Source organism: Anguilla anguilla, chromosome 5 (genome assembly GCF_013347855.1).
Source record: "Anguilla anguilla isolate fAngAng1 chromosome 5, fAngAng1.pri, whole genome shotgun sequence".
Lineage (NCBI taxonomy): Eukaryota > Metazoa > Chordata > Actinopteri > Anguilliformes > Anguillidae > Anguilla > Anguilla anguilla.
In genome coordinates this window covers 60,765,424-60,785,396 of record NC_049205.1, presented here as the reverse complement: position 1 = coordinate 60,785,396, position 19,973 = coordinate 60,765,424, and the positions used below count along the sequence as shown (strand labels likewise).

The 19,973-nt window shown below is 49.2% G+C and overlaps 1 protein-coding gene across 11 annotated transcripts in view; it reads right to left on the bottom strand.

The window, feature by feature from the left end:
• Nucleotides 1–19,973, bottom strand: part of LOC118228077 (rap guanine nucleotide exchange factor 2-like) — a 111,253-nt gene that overhangs the window by 55,213 nt on the left and 36,067 nt on the right. For all 11 annotated transcript variants that reach the window (XM_035419308.1, XM_035419310.1, XM_035419318.1 and 8 more), the window contains exons 2-6: nucleotides 17,915–17,985; nucleotides 17,694–17,750; nucleotides 13,205–13,288; nucleotides 4,680–4,755; nucleotides 777–944 (exon numbers count right to left, since the gene is read on the bottom strand). In XM_035419308.1, the coding sequence (XP_035275199.1) occupies nucleotides 777–944; nucleotides 4,680–4,755; nucleotides 13,205–13,288; nucleotides 17,694–17,750; nucleotides 17,915–17,985 (456 nt within the window). The remainder of the gene's footprint in view (nucleotides 1–776; nucleotides 945–4,679; nucleotides 4,756–13,204; nucleotides 13,289–17,693; nucleotides 17,751–17,914; nucleotides 17,986–19,973) is intronic.

The following is a 19,973-nucleotide window of genomic DNA, read 5'->3' as shown; positions in this document are numbered from 1 at the left end:
GCAGAACCGCAGTCATGCAGAACCGCAGTCATGCAGAACCGCATCCATGCAGAACCACGTCCATGCAGAACCGCATCCATGCAGAACCGCAGTCATGCAGAACCGCATCCATGCAGAACCACGTCCATGCAGAACCGCAGTCATGCAGAACCGCATCCATGCGCACGGGAGTCTCGGGAGTCTGAGATGATGCAACCCCAAAAAACCCGTAATTTCATCCAAGCACCAAAAAAGGCTGCGAAGCTTCAAGGAATGCTCTGCCTCAGAGTCGCACCCCCCCCCCCCCCCCCCCGCCCCTCGGGGTGCATAAAGCGGCCCCCACTCCGTTAAGGGCACGGGAGCCATTACACAACAAGCAGCCGTCCAAACTATTAATAAAACTAAAACATCACATTCTCATATTCTCTTAGGCGTCAGGAGTCTGTGTCACTTGTGATGGCAGCAACTGGAAGGAATCTGGCAGGATACGCCGTTTTAACTCACTACCATTAACAATGACAACACCGCACATCAATACCAAACGCACAACTACATAACTCGGGAGCAGAACGTGCATATTCATAGAAACACAAACAGACTTAAACTGACGGATGAGAAGCGCAGACAGAAGCTTTCCTGATAAAGCGCGCTGTGAAGCGCACAGCTGCCCGCTGTGTCCTGGCTGTGGGGTTAATGTCAGTGGGCGAAGGGCTTTACCGCACGAATGCTAACGCTAGCGCTAGCGCTGTCCGTTTAAGGCCACGCGCACCGGGGCGGGGGCCTGCGGGCCGACTCACCGTGTGATATCCCCGCGGCAACGGCGGCTTCCCCACGGGGTACGGGTCCACCGTGTCGATGATGGTCTGCCGCTCGCCCTTCTGGTTGATTTTCCGGAACCTTCGGCGGGACTGCCTGTGGGACGCCTGGCGCTGGAAGTACTCCTCATTCTCGTCCATGTAGTCCACCTGCAGCCGGGGCGCACAGAGCAACACGCTCACATTTGCATGCCATTTCCCTCCTATCTCTGTCTCTATCCTCCCCTTCCCTATCCTCCTCTCTCCCTCTATCCTCTCCTTATCTCTCTGACTCTCTCCTCCGCTTCGCTCTCCTCCTTTCTCCCACTATCCTCTCCTTATCTCTCTACCTCTATCCTCCTCTCTCTCTCTATCCTCTCCTTCCCTCGCTTTCTCTCCTCCTCTCTCCCTCTATCCTCTCCTTCCCTATCTGCCTCTACCTTCTCCTTCCGTCTCTCCCTGTCTCCCTCTATCCTTTCCTTCCCTCTCTTCCTCTCTCCTATCCTCCCATCATTTGCTCTCTCCCTCTCTCCTCTCTTTTCCTTTTCCCTATCCTCTCTTCCTCTCTCCCCTCTTTCTCCTTCCCCCTCTCCTTCTCCTCCCTCGTGCAGAAGGTGCAGCCTGTTCAGGCTGTGTCTCGGAAGCGCGTGTCGAGGAGCTCGATCGAGACGACACGCTGAGGGAAAAGCGACAGAGCAAAGAGGACTGGAAATAGATCGACCCCCCCTCCAAACCCCCCAGCTCACCCACCCTTCCTCAGGACAGCGACGGCGCTTCACCTGTTCCCCGTTCGGGCGAGCCGCGTCCGGGATGACAGGCGGGGAGGGAGAGAGAGAGAGAGAGGGAGGAGACGTGTGCATAGTCCCCCCCGACCGCCCCCCCCCCCCCCCGACGGAGGACGCTGGCAGGAGGGCGTGCGCGAAACTCAGCCCGTCTCTGCCGCCGCCGCCGCCGCGCCGTACCGCGGACGCAAAGGCAGCGGCAACACCGCGCAGCCCACAGCCAATCAGACGGGGGGAGAGAGGGACCCACCCCGCCCCTCGCACCGCTCCGCCAAATACCGCGCAGAGCGCTCAGAGAATTCCCCCCGTAGTGCAAGCCTAAGAAAAAGCTACTAATTAAAAAACACAGAGCGCCGTGGGTCTCCCAGCCAATCACAGCCCAATGGTGACGGACGTGAGCGGACGGTGCGCGCTGGTAAAGCGGGTGCGATTTGGGCAGCCAGTTAATGCTCCTCCCCCCCCCCCGCCTCCCTCAGAGCGTACCCATATTCCGCCTCTTTCTGCTTCCTGTGCAAGCTATCGGCTGCCATGGCGACGGCCGAGGGGGGCCGCTGGTAAAGCAGTTTGGTGACGCAAGAGCTCCCCGGTATGGGAGGGGGGGGGGGGGGGGGGTGCAAGGGGCCCGCACACAAACAGCCCAATTTCACACCGGGACAAAGGGGAAAAATTCACGCGCAGCAACCGTGAAAAAGAACAGCATAAGAACATGACTGATCACCCACAGAGATCCACCTCAGCTGCTCTGTTAAACTACGGGCTCCAGAGTAGAGCAGCACACCTCCATTTAAACGCTCCGTAATGTGCCATAATTAAAGACGGCAAATAAACGTCGATGTTCACGCGCAGGAAAAATATAAACGCAATCTCACGGACGGGGATAAAACACTGTGACCGTAAAAATAAAAATAACAGCGTAGGGAAATTATCCACAGAAGCCCATCTCAAGCGCTCCATTAAGCAGCTGGACTCTGAACGGGCCCAAACGGAAGCGTAATTAGACATGATAAATAAACGGAGAGGCTGAAACGCACAGAGCCCGATCCCCGGTAAAACAGCGCACGCGTTCAGCAATAACAAGCAGAGCAGCGCAGGTCAGCCAGGACTTTCCCACAGCCCATTCAACGGGGCCCCCTGGCTACTGGGGGTGAGGGAAAACCACCCTACACCAAACCCTGCGGGACACCCAGACCTGGTGGGACACCCAAACCTGGTGGGACACCCAAACCTGGCGGGACACCCAGACCTGGCCGGACACCAAACCCTGCGGGACACCCAGACCTGGAGGGGCACCCAGACCTGGTGGGACACCCAAAACCTGGCAGGGCACCCAGACCTGGGGGGACACCCAGACCTGGCCGGACACCTAAACCCTGCGGGACACCCAAAACTGGCGGGACACCCAAAACCTGGCGGGACACAGGTCGGTCATGAGGAGAAAAACAGCCTCCCCTCGGACAGTACGATCCTCTCACCATTCAACAGGGTCCTACACAGCACAGCAAGGCCTGGACAGGCTCATTCCAAACTGCATCTGTTTACTAACAGCATCACATCACACCACTGCCATTTGGCAGACGCTCTTATCCGACGCGGTTCGCAGCGAGAAGGCAAGTGCATGAACCGGGGTTCGAGAGCACCGGGAACCCTAGATGTGGGAGGTAAACATGACCGCAAACGTAATCTCTCGACCGCGCCATAACTCCAAAAATGAGGATAACTGCAGATCGTACAGACTGCAGGGTGCAGGGTGGTCAATGCGCAGGCTTTCCTTCACACATTACATTACATTACAGGCATTTAGCAGACGCTCTTATCCAGAGCGACTTACACAGCTTTTACATAGCAGTTTACATTGTATCCATTTATACAGCTGGATATATACTGAAGCAATTTCGGTTAAGTACCTTGCTCAAGGGTACAACGGCAGTGTCCTACCCGGGAATCGAACCTGCGACCTTTCGGTTACAAGCCCAGTTCCTTACCCACTGTGCTACACTCCGTTCCACACGCATGGCAACTCTGTCCCTCTGAATGAGACAGAAGCAGGCCAGAGGAGACTGGTGCACGTGTGTGTTCTAGCAGAAAGTGGAAATAATTGAGCTTAAAACTGGTATTAAATAACGAGTTGTGCATCATCAGCGGTCTTAGCGGAATTAAGAACATGCAGTAACAGGCAGTGCTTGATTCCATCCTCCGGCTCGATTCCATCCTCCGGCTCGATTCCATCCTCCGGCTCGACGGAGAAACCCTCGCTGTGCACTGTCCTACCCATAACCCCCCCCGGCACGTTTACCCAGCATGCACTGCAGGAACATCTGTCCCAGTTTAACAGCTCCCTCACGGTCCTGTTTCATTTGAATAAAACACAAAACTACATCAAGGTTTAATTTTCTGGCGTGTTTTCAGAAATTCTGAAAAAAAAAACAAAAAAAAAACCACAGAGCAGAGATGAGCAGCAGCACAAACGCAAAAACATTATCATCCGCGAAGCCCCCAGCGAGCCTCGAGAAGCATGTTCGGGCGACGTCGGTGTGTCTGTCTGATGCCAGAAACGTCTGTGGTGTCCCGTCCTCGCCCAAAACAAGGAAACCACACACTCGCGCGTCTCGGGTTCCAAACGCTTCCCACACACGCTCTTTTCACAATGCTTTGCAGTACGTCTTTTCCTGGCATAAAGCTGAGGAACTAATTTTAGTTATGTGCCTTGTCTTACAATACACAAACAAGGATAAAATTACATTCGTTTTGTTTTTCGTTTTGTTTGTTCACATTGTTGCGGGAAAAACTGGAGCCACCGAATGTTTAAAAAAAAAAAAAAAGAATTCCAGATGTCTTTCCAGAATTACAGCCTTGACATTCAGTTCAGAACATACTGTGGGAAGAAACAACAAACACACAACCCAGCCCAACCTCAGCCCCATCCAATTTCAACCCAACGTCAGTCCAACCCAATTTTAACCGAAGCTCAACCTAACTCAACCCAATCCAACCCAAACTCAACCCAACCTGAACCCAAACCGAATTAAACCCCACCTCAACCCAACCAAACCTTAACCCAAACCCAACCTCAACTCCAAACCCAACCCAACTCCCAGCTCAGTTAGGTTGGGGGCTGTGTGCTTACCACGATCATCTCTGAGGGCTCCAGCACGATGCACTCGCACCCACGCCTGAGACTGCCAGCCGAACGCTTCCCAAAGCTGCAGAGAGAGGAGAGAACACGGGTTAGACTCCACAGAGAGAGAGGAACAGGGGTTACACTCCACAGAAAGAGAGAGAGGAACATGGGTTATACTCCACAGGGAGAGAGAGAGGAACATGGGTTACACTCCACAGAAAGAGAGAGAGGAACATGGGTTACACTCCACAGGGAGAGAGAGAGGAACATGGGTTACACTCCACAGAGATAGAGAGAGGAACAGGGGTTACACTCCACAGAGAGAGAGAGAGCATGGGAGAGCCAGAGACCGTCCTCTCCACACTACAGCCCAACGCTCCCAGTGCTCCTTCAGAAGTCAAGATGGTGGATCCCATCAGTAATTAGTATTCACGCCCTCTCGTCTCAGACGGTAATTAACATGCGGTGCTCTGCGGCGTGTTCTGTCCTGCGCTCTACATTAAGACTGGCCCCCAGGGGCCCTCCACGGAGGGGGGGGGGGGGATACGGGGGGGGAGGGGGAGGGGGGTGCAGGGGGGCTGGGGGATTTCATGCATTCTCAGGTGAGCCTGAGTAATTCCATTTATATTAAGACAATCAGGCCACATTTCTCCGCTGGTTATGCCTGGTTACGTGGTTAGTTTCTCAGACATTACCGCAAGATTACGCACACGGTGTAAATTATGTCAATTAACTTCATCTCATTTGTGTGACTGTATTAATGAATCCACAGGTAACACGAAAAAAACAAGACAATAACAAGACCGTTCATTTGCCCTATGAGAGTTATAATGATAGTACAGTTAGGCCTACATGTAGCACAAAGCAACAAGCGAAAACTTTACCTGCACTGAAGAAGCCATGCTAGAGCTTCTTTGAGATTTGATAAGTCCGACACTAAGGCTAGAACAATGTTCAGACTGCTGCGATGCCATTTTGGCTCATGGCTGGAACACACAGCTTCATCAACATGAGACAATTTCTACAGTAAGACTAACAAAATCTATAAACCGCAGCGACGCCATTTTGGCTCGTGACTGAGAGAGACAGCTTCACTGAGATGTGATAATTCCTGCTCAGAGGCCAGCGCAACCCTTAAGCCCCAGAGATGCCATTTTGGCTCATGACTGGGACACACAGCTTCACTGAGATGTGATAATTCCTGTGGAGGCCAGCGCAACCCTTAAGCCCCAGAGATGCCATTTTGGCTCATGACTGGGATACACAGCTTCACTGAGATGTGATAATTCCTGCTCAGAGGCCAGCGCAACCCTGAAGCCCCAGAGATGCCATTTTGGCTCATTACTCCTCTGACACACAGCTGGTGCTGACCCATGAAATGCCAAAATCATTCCCCTCGGTACTCAAGACTCCTGAAGAGGACAGCCGGAGCCTCATTCACTAGAATTTGCACCTACGGTCACACACAGGTCCAAGGTTCAAATAATAACCGAAAAAACTATCATTAAACGATCACACTTTTCATCCATATCTCTGCCAGCCATCACCGGGACTGAATGACAGCAGTGTAGTATAATGGGCACAGAGCTCAGCGTATAACTCCAAGGTTATGGGTTCCATTCCCTCCAACAACTGGCACCAACGAGGCTTGCCAGTAGTGTGAGTATCAGATCAGCCAGAGATGGGGCCTGTTTATACCATGGGCACACGGGCAGCGCGGGCATTGCCCTGTCAGTGACTGGCATTAATCCAGCGAGGAGTTAGGGTTAGGAGGAGTAGAGACATTTCTCCCGGCTTTTCAGACAGCGGGAATGCCTCTGCATGCTTATCAAAAAACTGTGGAAAGCCCGTCAGTGTTACTGCGCTTAGTAACGGTCATCAAGACCAGTAACCAGGGAAACCTTTCAAAAGTACTCATTTTACTGTATGTGTGTACCCATGCAAAGCACCCTGTTCAAGGGCAACTGAAATGACAGCCTTACAGACACAACGCCAGCCTGCAGAGCAAACCTTCCACAGTGCCTGCGCTGCAGTTATTAGCATGTTCGTGACAATTTCATCCATAAGCAGTTTATCCAGATCATAAAATGCTGGTGTCACGGACCACGGAGGTTGGCATGAAATTTACCCACAGATCATTTAGCAAGTTGTTTCAGGTGAGGGACAGCGATTACTCCAGAAAGAGCCGCTCAGTGGTTTATGAGTATTAAAATTCAAAATGGTGTCCTCGCCATGCAGAATCCAACGAGGAACCAGCGTGAAACCACAGCTTCCCCCTTTCACGAGCAGCAAGGGACTTCCAGCCAGCCAATGGCAAATAAGCACTCGGCGACGCAGCTCGTCAACAAAGCACAGAAATGAAAAATCTCAAACGTTCGCCGTGACGTCTCTGCTCCGGGGAGACGACGAAAACGAACAGCTAAAATAATAATAAAAAAGCGTTTTCTAAAACTGCAGAATCACCGCGCGTCGACCTGAGGTGACGACACACGATGATTCTGCAGCTCTAGAAATGGCCGTGAAGGGCCACCATGTCTTTCCTGGTCCTGCCGTAGTCCAGTCAATATGAACGTGCCCTTTCACTCACAGGAAGGTCTCGGGTGTAAATCTGAATTGAGCAGTGAGAACTCATCCACATTACCGCATATGAACGGAGCAGCAGATCCATGTTCCTCAAGCGTCTCGCTTTCTGCCAGCTGATCCAAAATTCAGTCTGGCTACAATCTGAGTTTTCTGAGAAAGTTCTCGGTCAGAAACACTGTTTACATACAGAGCAGGAGCACAGAGGTTAGACATAGCGTGCATGTGTGCACGTCTCCTCTCCTCTCTCAGCTCCTTAAGGTGTGAGGTCACAAATATGTGATTAGAATCTTCTTAGCTGAACATTCTAATGCTGATGTCACAATCACTGCTGGTAACTGAAAGCAAAAGAGTTCTAGAACAATGACTTGCAATTTTGAAAAATACATTCCAAAAAACCTGCTCTTCGAAGGGTTAAACAAATGATACATTCTCCATTTCCCTTCCACACTCAGATTAAAATGAACATTAGAGGAAGGCCTTAGATTCAGTAGATTCCGTACTCCTGCCCTATAATACCCTACCCTAACACTACTCTACCCTAATACCACTCTACCCGAACAATACGCTACACTAACACTGCTCTGCTCTAACAATACTCTACCCTAACAGTATTCTACCTTAACACTGCTCTACCCTAACAGTATTCTACCCTAACACCACTCTACCCTAACTATTACCCTCCCTAACCATACAGACAGATGAACAGAGATGGACGCATACAGACATGCAGAAATCCTCCCAATCTTTTCTTAAAAGCTGAAATCAGACGAACAGAAGGATCGAGTGCTCGCTAATGACTTCAGTACCTAAAATAACCCCCTTGCACCAAGTTTTCTGAGAAAAGACTTTCTGGTTTCTTTTCTCTGTGGTTTCTATTTTACTTCAGACTTCCATGTGACAAAATTACCAGTGCAGCATGGTAAAACTCACAGCATTATTCCCACCACTGACTTTTCCACTGACTTTCCATCTCATCATATTCCTGCTCTCTCTCTCTCTCTCTCACTCTCTCACTCACTTGCTGTCTGTCTGTCTCTCTCTCTCTCTCACTCACTCACTCGCTGTCCGTCTGTCTGTCCGTCTGTCTCTGTCTCTCACTCACTCGCTGTCTGTCTGTCTGTCTCTCTTTCACACACGCACACACTCACACACACTCAAGCTTACATAGACACAGACACACACATACATATATGCTCAAGCTCACCCATGCTCACACACACACCCGTACTCTCACACACACACACACACACACACTCCTGCCCTACTTCACAGGAACCCACAGAGATGCAAGGATTCATTTGTGGAAAGAGATACCACACAACCGTTACCTTCAGCTGCTGCCTCCAAACTGTGCCGGATAGGAGAGTCGAATGAAGAGAGAGCGAAAATAAACACGTCTCATCTTCCTCTTCTACAAAATCCAAGCTTCTGTGAGTTCCCTCAGAGAGACCAAGCCACTGTCCACATGTACAGCACCTCGTGCCGTGCGTGTGTGTGTGTGTGTGTGTGTCTGTGTGTGCTTCCCCAAAGAGAGACCAAGCCACTGTATGCATGTACAGCACCTCGTGCTGTGTGTGTGAGAGAGTGTGTGTGTGTGTGTGTGAGAGTGTGTGTGTGTTTTCCCTCAGAGAGACCAAGCCACTGTCCGCATGTACAGCACCTCGTGCTGTGTGTGTGTGTGTGTGTGTGTGTGTGTGTGTGTGTGTGCTTCCCCAAAGAGAGACCAAGCCACTGTATGCATGTACAGCACCTCGTGCCGTGTGTGTGTGTGTGTGTGTGTGTTTCCCCAAAGAGAGACCAAGCCACTGTATGCATGTACAGCACCTCGTGCTGTGTGTGTGTGTGTGTGTGTGTGCGTGCGTGTGTGTGTGTGTGTGTTTTCATGCTACTCTGGCCCCCGTGCGCCAAGTGGATTGCGGCCAACATTCCACCGGAGAGCCCGCTTCCTGCCGGGGGGGGCGACCCACGCCGTCTCTACCGACCCCTGACCCGAGTCTGCAGTGTACTGCTCCCCAGAGCCCCGCCCCCTAAACTGCAGGCCCCGCCCACCACCCCATAGACCACCAACCACCAACCACCATCCCGCAGACCCTTATCCACAGACCACACCCCCATGTCCCAGGCCACACCCCCCCACCACCACACAGACCCCGCCCCCTCCCCCCACAGCCATGAGAACTGCGCCACTGTTTCCCGACGCACTCCGTTTCCCACGCTGCCCCGCAGAACTCCCAACTCGTACCCGCCGTCCTGTACGTCATGGCGCCTCCCAGGGATGCTTTAAACTCACTCCACACGCCCCGATATCCCATGAGCACACGGGCCCGCCATTACCGCCAGGAAAGAACAGCGACCAGCGAGGAGGAGGAGGAGGACGGAGGAGGAAGGGGGCACCACAGAACTCAGATTAAAACCGAAAGAGGGCTCTGCGCTCTTCCCCTTTCAGATAAACGGCGTGCCCTTTACCAGCAGGACCGACTCGGCTGGGTACATCCGCCAAAACCACCAACCGGGCCAAAACCACAGGGGAGAAGAGCCAAGTGAGAACATAACCTGCGTCCCTTACCGTCACAAACACACCAAACCACACCTGCACAGAGAACTGCCCTGAGCCCTGCCAAACATCAATATACACTGATATAAACAAAATAAATATACCTGTAGAGGTGTGCGTGCATGTAAGTGTGTGTGCGCGTGTGTGAGAGTGTGTGCATTTTTGTGTGCCTGTGTGTGTAATGACTATATATAAATGAATGTATACAACTTATCACTGGCCCAGTTTCAGTTGGCGAGGAGGAAATGGAAACTTCCTAGAAATTTACAGCAGGCGATGACTCATGCTAAAAACAGTATCCACTGCTGACTGATCTAAACTATGTAAAACATCCAAAAAATGTGAGCGAAATCCAGCCTATTTAGGAGTTACATCCAGTGACGTGTGACACTGCTGCACACACAAAGAAGGGAACGCCTGTATAATTCTGAAGAAGCGAACTTATTTTCGGCCGGACAGCTGTGGCAATGTCTTCCGCCACTGCTCAAAATGACGTCAAAGCCAATCAAAACCAGGGCCAGCCAAATGTTTACAGGAGCCTCAGGCGCAGAATAAATTGAGACCTTTAAATTCATCTCGACAGATATCAGCGGTATGAGAGAGGGTGAAATGGCGGCGTTGGCCGCTCAAGTTCACGAAGCCAGCTTTACTTATTTCATTTATTTAAATATAAGGAAGCACCGGAGCTTCTGTGCCAATCGCATTGAATACCTACCGGAGCGCGTTCGGTCCTTTTATATCACCGTTCCTTACGCGTGTTGTAGATATGAATGCTGCCCATACTGTACGCATTTGCGGAAGTTCCAAACGGAAAAGTACTGCAACTGAACGGAACTAATTCATCAGCAAGACAAAAATAGAAAAAAAAAACTATAATATATATATATATTTTAAATTAGATTAAAAACAAATTTCCTGTCTGCAATTTTGGGTTTGATGGGAAGATGGTAAAATGTTCTTACGTTTTAGAAACTTCTGCCCGACCTTGGAGACGCACCCAGTGAAAATCTGATGAGACGCTCATGGAACGAGACCTCTCATTTTCATCTGAAAGCTACACGTGGCCCTTGCAAAAGCCCTTACTTAAGAAAAAAGGCAAACAAGCGCTTTCCTGGGTTTAATGCCTGAAACAAACATGTTAGCTCTTGCAATGTAGGCTACAGATACAAGAAACATCCCAACAAAAAACAAAACAAAGTGAGTTTTTGCGTGTTGACATGCTGCGTGAACCCCATGTGTTTTACACACTATCAAAGTGGGTTTTTCACCGTACTATTTGCACCAATTATTTTTTCCATTTTCGCTTTTGCCGTTTGAGCACCTTTTTTTTCTACCGCTCTGCTGTGTCAACGCTATCTCCGCTAAACTTTTAGCGCTAAACTTGCCCCGAGCGCAGAATTACTGAGACAGAAGCCGGCGATTGCCCCGTCGATTTCTGTCCCGCTCCGGTGCGGAGAATCAGAGAGGGGGGAGAGATCCACCCACGGCAGGCACGTCAGCAGAATTAAACAAACTTCCCGTTTCAGCGAAATAAAGCGGGGCACGCGGCTATCAGTGAGCACACGCGCTCGCGTCCCCACGCGCACATCAAAGCCGCTATCGCGCTCCTTTATGCCCGTTCGAACGGCTGAATAAGCAAGCCGGAGACGCACCAAAAACACTGTGTGGCGGGGGGGAAAAAAACAAGCACATGAATCAATTGCTTAGCATGATTCATACAGCGATTTCCCCATGGATTTGTTGACTGGTTCTTGCTTTATAAATACGTATGGTAAAATCCAAGACTTATAATCCTACAGAGGTTCAACCACAGGTCTTCATTTTAATGGGTATTGTCAATATGCAGAGCAATTTTTGTATGTGATGGTAAATGGACTGCATTTATATAGCGCTTTTATCCAAAGCGCTTTACAATTGATGCCTCTCATTCGCCAGAGCAGTTAGGGGTTAGGTGTCTTGCTCAAGGACACTTCGACATGCCCAGGGCGGGGTTTGAACCGGCAACCCTTCGACTGCCAGACAATCGATCTTACCTCCTGAGCTATGTCGCCCCTATGTCTGCATGGATCCTGGGTCAAATGGTAGTTTTAGGTTCACAAAATAAGACATTTTAAATGATAATTTTTTCCTTTTTGTTAAACTAAGTAATGTTATTTTGTAATTCAGAATAACCAGGGGAGACCTTGGGTTCAAAGACAGCACTGTTCTGACATACGTGGTCGTGGCACGGGTGTTAAAATCAAATTAATCAACATTTACAGGCTCCATTTCCCTGAGTCAGGCATCACAGGCCCTGCGTCACATCCAATTGTGAGTGCACACTCGCTTTTTAAAGGCTATTATGACCGTGTGCAAGATCAGAGATAGAGAGAGAGAGAGAGTCATTCCTGTGACCTCCGTATGTAGCAGTAAACCCACACACCATTCAACCCTCTAAGGAGCAAGATCGCAAATACGTGACCGGAATGTTCTTAACTGAACACTCTAATGCCGATGCAACAATCGTTCTACAACACTAACTTGGAGTTGAAAAAAGCATTCCAAAAAAAAACCCTGCTCCCCAAAGGGCTAAGTAACATATTTTAAAAGCTCCTCAAAAATTAATTTTAAGACTGGCGTAAACAGTGCCAGACACGCAAAGCTGCGTCTGAAATGATAAATACAACATTGGATACAAATTTTACGCCTTGATTGACACGCAAAAACAACACAATTAACAACACGGACAGCTGAATATGTAGCAATATAAAACATTCATTCAGCGCTCAATAAAGCACATTATTACTCTCTGAAATGACGCACATCGACGCGCGTCTGAAGGCAGAGTAAATGTGGATCGTCGGAGAGGGCCGGCCTGAGCTCCCGGAGGGGGGGGGGGGGGAGGGGGGGGGGGCGGGATTGCGTTAATCTAAATAATCGCCTCAGGCAGAGAGAGAGAAATTTCACCGAACATTAGGTTCAGACGCTGAGCGAAAAGGGATAAGCGTTTATTAAGAGTCTTCTAGAATAAGTAGGAGAAGGGAGGAGAAAGTAGACGCAGCAGTAATAATAGCAGTAGCAACAGCAGTTATAGCAGCAGACGTACTTTCAATAGCAGTAGGAGTAGCAGTATTAGCAATAGCAATAGGAGTAGGCCTATTAGCAATAGTAGTAGTAGTAGCAGTAGCAGTAACAATAGCAATAGCAGCAATATTACCAATAGCAGTAGCAGTAGCGGCTGTAGCAATGGTGGTAGTAGCAGTATTAGCCATAGCAATAGCAGCAGTAGCAATAGCAGCAGCAGTAGTAGCAGCGGTAGTATCATTAGTAGTAGCAGTATTAGCATTACCAATAGCAGCAGTAGCTATAGCAGCAGTGGTAGAATAACACATGCAGCTGAGGTTGGACGGCTCACCTGCTTCTGGGCAGAAACATGGACTCTTTGATGAACACTGAGCCAGACAGGAGGATGTACCAGCAGGTGCCAATATCATCAGGACTGGAAAAGGGGAGAGAGACAACCATGAGAAACTCCACATCACTGAACAGCACAAACATAGACATACACACACACACACTCACTCGTAAGCACACTCACTCACTCACTCACTCACTCACTCACTCACTCACTCACTCACTCACTCACTCACTCACTCACTCACTCACTCACTCACTCACTCACTCACTCACTCACTCACTCACTCACTCACTCACTCTTATGCGTGCAAGCACAAGCACAAATGCAAACACACACTCACACAACCTCCTCTGCAGCTCTCTCACTCACACACAGCCTGGTACATACGTACATATGGGAGCAGATCCTAACCAGGCCTAGGTAAATATGTGCTTAAGAGGGGCCAGAGCAGAGTCAGAGCTTCAGGGAGTCATGTGATCAGGATCTGCTCATTCATACAGCTGTAATTCTGCTCTGTAAATGGATGCTATGAGGACATGTGAGCAGTGGAAATCTCTTCCTCTTTAACACAACTCTCACTCTCTCTCTCAGCAGAGTGCAGTATTAATCAGCAGGGTGTGTGGTGCAGAGATGTGTGTGTTACGGTGTGAGATGAGATGTAGTTCTGATTGAACTGGGTCACCCGCGTATAACAAACAAAACCACGACCACTACAAGCGCTTATCATACACACAGCAGCCTCAGAAATAATGGGAGAAATGTGCCGTGTGTGTGTGTGTGTGTGAGAAGACCAGTTTAAAATGACCTTCAGAACGCGATGCTTAAGAGGTTTATTCTGCAGCGCAGGGCTGCTCATTACTGACCATGTGAGCAGAGCTGCATGAGGCCTAAATGAGGCTCCATGGTGGCGCACTAATGGCCAAACGCACATATAATCACCTTCATAGCAGTCCCTCTGGAAACACGCACACACACCTCAGGCAACGGCATTGTGGGATAGCACGTTAGAAACAGGAAGCACTGCACGTCAAACCAGTCCAGCGGGGCGTGTTCACCGCCCCAAAGGACCGGGTGCTCTCACCAGAAGGTTATAGGTTTGAGTCTCGAGCAGGATGCTGTAGCTACGTCATTTGTGACAATGCCAGAGAACATTTTTGGATATTAGCTTAGGAACACGATTCACTGGGTGCAGTCCTTAGTCTTGACCAGCAGGGGGATCCAAGTGCAGGTGACAGTGACAAGGCAGCACATCAGAGGAACCCCCTGCACTCTACAACTGTGCTTTATACTCAGGAAAAGCGGGTTCAGACCCAAATCCCCGTTTTCACCTCCTGAATGGCTCAGGACCCAACAGGAACACGGCATTGAACCGCAAAAATAAAGAAATAAATAAATAAATAAAGGCAAGAGCATTCAGGTAACCAGCTTATCAGAGCCATTATTAAATATGGAAACGCACTGTATTTGCTAAGGAGAATACTGAGTGTGTGACTGCAAACGGACCTGATCTCCCTTCTTCTGCGTTTCCAACGTCACTCAATGTTTATCTGTGTGTCTTAATGACACACAGACATAAAGCCATGGAACCTCACACGTAAAGCAGGTGTCACAATGTCACTCACCAGTGTGGTGGGACATCTACGTGTAGCGCAACTGTGTTTGCTTTTTTTTTTGGGGGGGGGGGGGGGGGGGGGGGAGCACAAACTGACGGAGGGGAGAGTGGACTGAAAGTGATGAATACATAACGTAGAGCTGTAGGAGAGAGTGTTCAGCTGTGCACACAGCCAGTGTGTGTGTTAAGGCTGGAAGGAGAGGCGTTAAGGCTGGGGAGCGATATGCTTCTGAAGTGCTTGCCGAGCGGTGACATCAAAGGCGGTGATGTAAGAGGGGGCGGGGCTGATAAAAGCCACAGGCTGCGCGCGTAAACACAGACCTGAACGGCTGCCACTGCGTGCCTGTCCCCGCACCCTGCAGGTAAGAACGCCCCCGCTCACACACAACCATACCCTGCTAAACAGTCATAAAGCAGTGCCTCTTCTGGGATTTGAACCTGTTACCCTTAGAAATGCTAGCCCAGCTCTCGTGCCGTTACGCTACACTGCCAACACAGTGACCACACTGTGCTCGGTATTGTAAATAGATGGCCGTAACCATAGTGTTTCAGGTAAATATCCAGCTGTGTAAACGCATTGCGGGCAGAAAGAACGTTAGCCGTGCGAGTCCCTGGATAACAGCTTCTGTTAAACGCCTCAAACGTTTCTGTCCTTCTTTCTTCCTGAGAGGAGTTTCTCAGTAAAACCCAAACTGTGCAGTTTCCCACTCAGTATTCAGCTTAAATGAAGCGAGGACGTGCGGAGACACTTTTCCGCAGCGAGGGAGCGAGCGGGAATTTGGGTCAGGACGAGCGGGGAGGATGTGACGCGGGCTCTGGGTTTTTAGCGGGCGGTGCAGATGAAGCCGCTCGGTCGCGGCGGAGGTAGCGGTGTGGGCGGGAACACAAAGGGAGCGGGAGGATGAAAGAGCGCGCGGACCCGGACGGGAACAGGAAACCGCTCGAGCGTATAGTGCCATTAAAGCCTGACGCCGCCAATCAAAACGCCCACACAGGCTCCTCCCACCAGTGCCCCGGGACAGACTGGCAGCCGCCCACTCAGCAAACCGAACTGAGGAGTTCATCACTGCTCCTCACTGCCTCACAGCACCTGAGTCACTCAGTCATTCACTCATTCACCCACACAGTCACCCACTCAGTCATTCATTCACTCACTCAGTCACTCACTCATTCACTCAGTCACCCACTCAGTCATTCATTCACTCAGTCACCCACTCAGTCATTCATTCACTCACTCAGTCACTCACTCAGTCACCCACTCAGTCATTCATTCACTCACTCAGTCACTCACTCAGTCACCCACTCAGTCATTCATTCACTCAGTGACCCACTCAGTCATTCATTCATTCATTCACTCAGTCACTAATTCACTCATTCATTCATTCACTCACTCAGTCACTCATTCACTCATTCATTCATTCATTCACTCACTCACTCACTCATTCACTCATTCACTCATTCACTCAGTCATTCAGCGATTCAGCGATTCAGTCATTCACTCAGTCACTCATTCACTCAGTCACCCACTCAGTCACCCACTCAGTCACCCACTCAGTCACTCATTCACTCAGTAACCCACTCAGTCATTCATTCACTCAGTCACCCACTCAGTCATTCATTCATTCAGTCATGCACTCATTCATTCATTCACTCATTCATCCAGTCACTCATTCATTCAGTCATATACTCATTCATTCATTCAGTCATTCATTCATTCAGTCATGCATTCATTCATTAATTCAGCCATTCATTCATTCATTCATTCCAGCTACGCATGCGCTGCATCTGTGCTGCGACTCACATATGTGGAATAATGATTAATCCTCATTTCCCTCCGTAAGGGAATGGCGGTTTAGCGGACTACCCTCAGCCTGACCCTTTAAAGACTGACAGGCTCGTTATGAGCAGGCCGCCTCTGCGGCTCTGGAGCCCGTGTGCGGACGCCGTGCCGCACGGCGTGTGGAAATGACTCGTCCTAAAACCCGCAGAGGGACCTACGGAGCTGCGCGAAGAGCGCGGCCTCATTAGCATAACAATGCACAGGCATTACCGCGCGCAGTCAGTCACTCAGGATGATGCACCGATGATAAGACTCGCAGTGGCTATTACAATCTGCTCGGCTCAGCGAGTCACTCCAGCTCCGGAACATTTTTGGGTCCATGGTGCCTCAGTCCGGCACATCTAACCATTTCCTCTTTAGTTTGTCTAAGCCTCACAGAGAGAGGCATGTTTATTGTTGATGCTCCAGTGTGAAATATGATGTAGGGGAAGGAGATACTAACATAACACTGTGTGAAATTGAAAATATAACATTGCATGAATACAATGTAGGGGATGGAGATAACTCTATAAAATATGATTTCGAGGAATGAGATACTAATATTGTACTGTATGAAATGTGATGCAGGGGAAAGAGATACTAATATAACACTGTGAGAGATGTGATTTAGAGGAAGGAGATACTGACTAATATAATACTGTGTGAGGTGTGATTTAGAGGAAGGAGATACTAATATAACACAGCGTGAGATGAGACTTAGAGGAAGGAGATACTCACTAATATAACAGTGTGAAATGTGATTTATAGGAAGGAGATACTCATTAATATAACACAGTGTGAGGTGTGATTTAGAGGAAGAAGATACTCACTAATATAACACAGTGAGATGTGACTTAGAGGAAGGAGATACTCACTAATATAACAGTGTGTGATGGGATTTAGGGGAAGGAGATACTAATATAAAACAGTGTGAAATGTGATTTATAGGAAGGAGATACTCATTGATATAACAGTGTGAGATGGGATTTAGAGGAAGGAGATACTCATTAATATAACACAGTGTGAGATGGGATTTAGGGGAAGGAGATACTCACTAATATAACACCTCGTTGGCTTCGTGCCTCTCATAGCGCACTGTTTCACACATCATCCTGCAGAGAAGAGAGAAAAGATCAGTGAGCGAGCTGGCCAGTTTGGAAGCATACAGTTACAGAATAAGCAAAGGCATGACTAAACGACTGACCCCAGGTCAGATGGTGCTCTCTGAGCATAAGCACAGGCAGGATTAAACGGCTGACCCCAGGTCAGGCCTTACCTCAGCTGGTGCTCTCTGAGATTGGACAGGGCCTCCATCCCGTGCAGGTAGGAGTACACGATCTCCAGGTCCTACAGAGAGAAAGGGGAAGACAGGTTGAGCCGCGGGATACAGTGACATCACACACACACACCTCACTCATCAGAATGCAATACATCAGAGATCGCCCCCTGCAGGTCTGGAGGACTGCTGCGCTCCTGGTTTAAGCACTTGTGGTGCTTCATTTAGATCATGCTTTGGCTACAGGATCCACACAGCTCGTTTGTAAGGTGTAAAGTGGCTGCTGATTGACAGAAAGCACTAACACTTACAGCGTGACACCCCTGCGGTACACAGCCACAGTGACATCATCTCAGCGTCAACGCACTGAACCGTACAAAACATGTGATTGTGGTCACGAACCAGCGCAACACAAGAGGAAAACAAGAAAAGGCATGACACTACAGAGAATCACAACCAAGGCAGAACCACTCCCTGCTTATCCCTTTAAGATGTGACATCACAATGTCATTAGAACGTTCTTAACTGAACATTCCAATGCTGATGTCACAGTCGCTGCTGGCGACTGAAAAGCAGTGGAGTTCTGGAACGCCGAGTGAGAATTCTGGGAAAGCACGCCGAGAAACCTGGCTCTTCAGCAGGGTTAATAAAGAGTGCTGCTCGGGACCACACAGGGAGCGGAGAGCGTTTCCAGGGAGCGGCGAGCGGCGTTTGAAGACGGATCTTTATCGCTGCGATTGGGAGCCGAGCGCACGCCCCGCGCGCGGATACGCGGCTCAGCGGAAAGCGGAGAGGAGAGGAGAGGCGAAACTGCGTCACAGACGCACGCCGGCGGAGATCAGAGCAGGAGGCGCGGATACGCGGCCCTTTGATGTGTGCCAGAGAGGATGCTGGGAGCTTTCGTCGGGCAGGAGTGGTCAGAGGCGGATGCTTCCTGCAGCGAGCGCTTCCTTAAAGGGGCGTGTGATGCGTCTCTCTCTCTCTCTGCCCCCTCCATCTCTCTCTCTCTCTCTCTCTGCCCCCTCCATCTCACTCTTTACTCTCTCTCTCTCTTTCTCTGCCCCCTCCATCTCACTCTTCTCTCTTTCTCTCTCTCTCTCTGCCCCCTCCATCTCACTCTTTTCTCTCTCTCTCTCTCTCTCTCTCTCTCTCTCTGCCCCCTCCATCTCTCTCTCAATTTCAATTTCAATTTAAGTTGCTTTATTGGCATGAAATACAGACATATTTATTGCCAAAGCATACATATATAATATGTAAAATAAGAGTAATATTAAAATAATAATGATAAATGTAACAATATATACAAATAACAGCATATACAATAACAGCAACAGAAGTAAATCAATAAGTATGTACAATGTTTATATGGGGTGGGTGGTCACTCACTGTCCCTCAGGTTATGGCAGGCTGAAATGAACTGTGCTGCAATTGGGGCTGTTGATCCTTCACCTAAAAGAATTGCACATTTTTCTTCTTTTGATTTGTAATTAAAATTATTTATAATTTGGGATAATTTTTGGAAATATTTTTTTCTAATTTGTAAATATTTTGTGCAAGTAAGGAGGAAGTGCATCTCTGTTTCCACCTCTCCTGTCTTACAGTGACCACATATTCGCTCTTCTTTTGGTACCCATGAGTTTTTGTATCTGCCTATTTCAATTGCAAGCGTGTGGTCACTGAGCCTGTACTTGGTCAGGATCCGTCTCTGCTTTGTATCTCTGACAGAGAAGAGATACTCTGCCTGTGTGTATTTTCTATTTAGGGCCCGATAACAATTCAGTTTATTTTGGGATTGTGTTTCTTTGTTCCAGTGGTCCAGATAGGAGTTTTTGATGTGTTTTATAATTTGGTTGACTCTAATGGGCTGTTGTGAAGCAGTGCTGGTCTGAAGCTGGTTTGCATTAGTATGTGTTAATGTTAGTCTAGAGAGGTTCAGGACCAGCTGACTGAGGGGATACTTTCCTGGGCTGAGCTCTTGGGTTTGGAGTGCCAAGAATTGTAAGGAGTCTGTTGGACTCATTTTTAGATGTTCAATAAAGTTTAATGCCCTTTTTTGAAT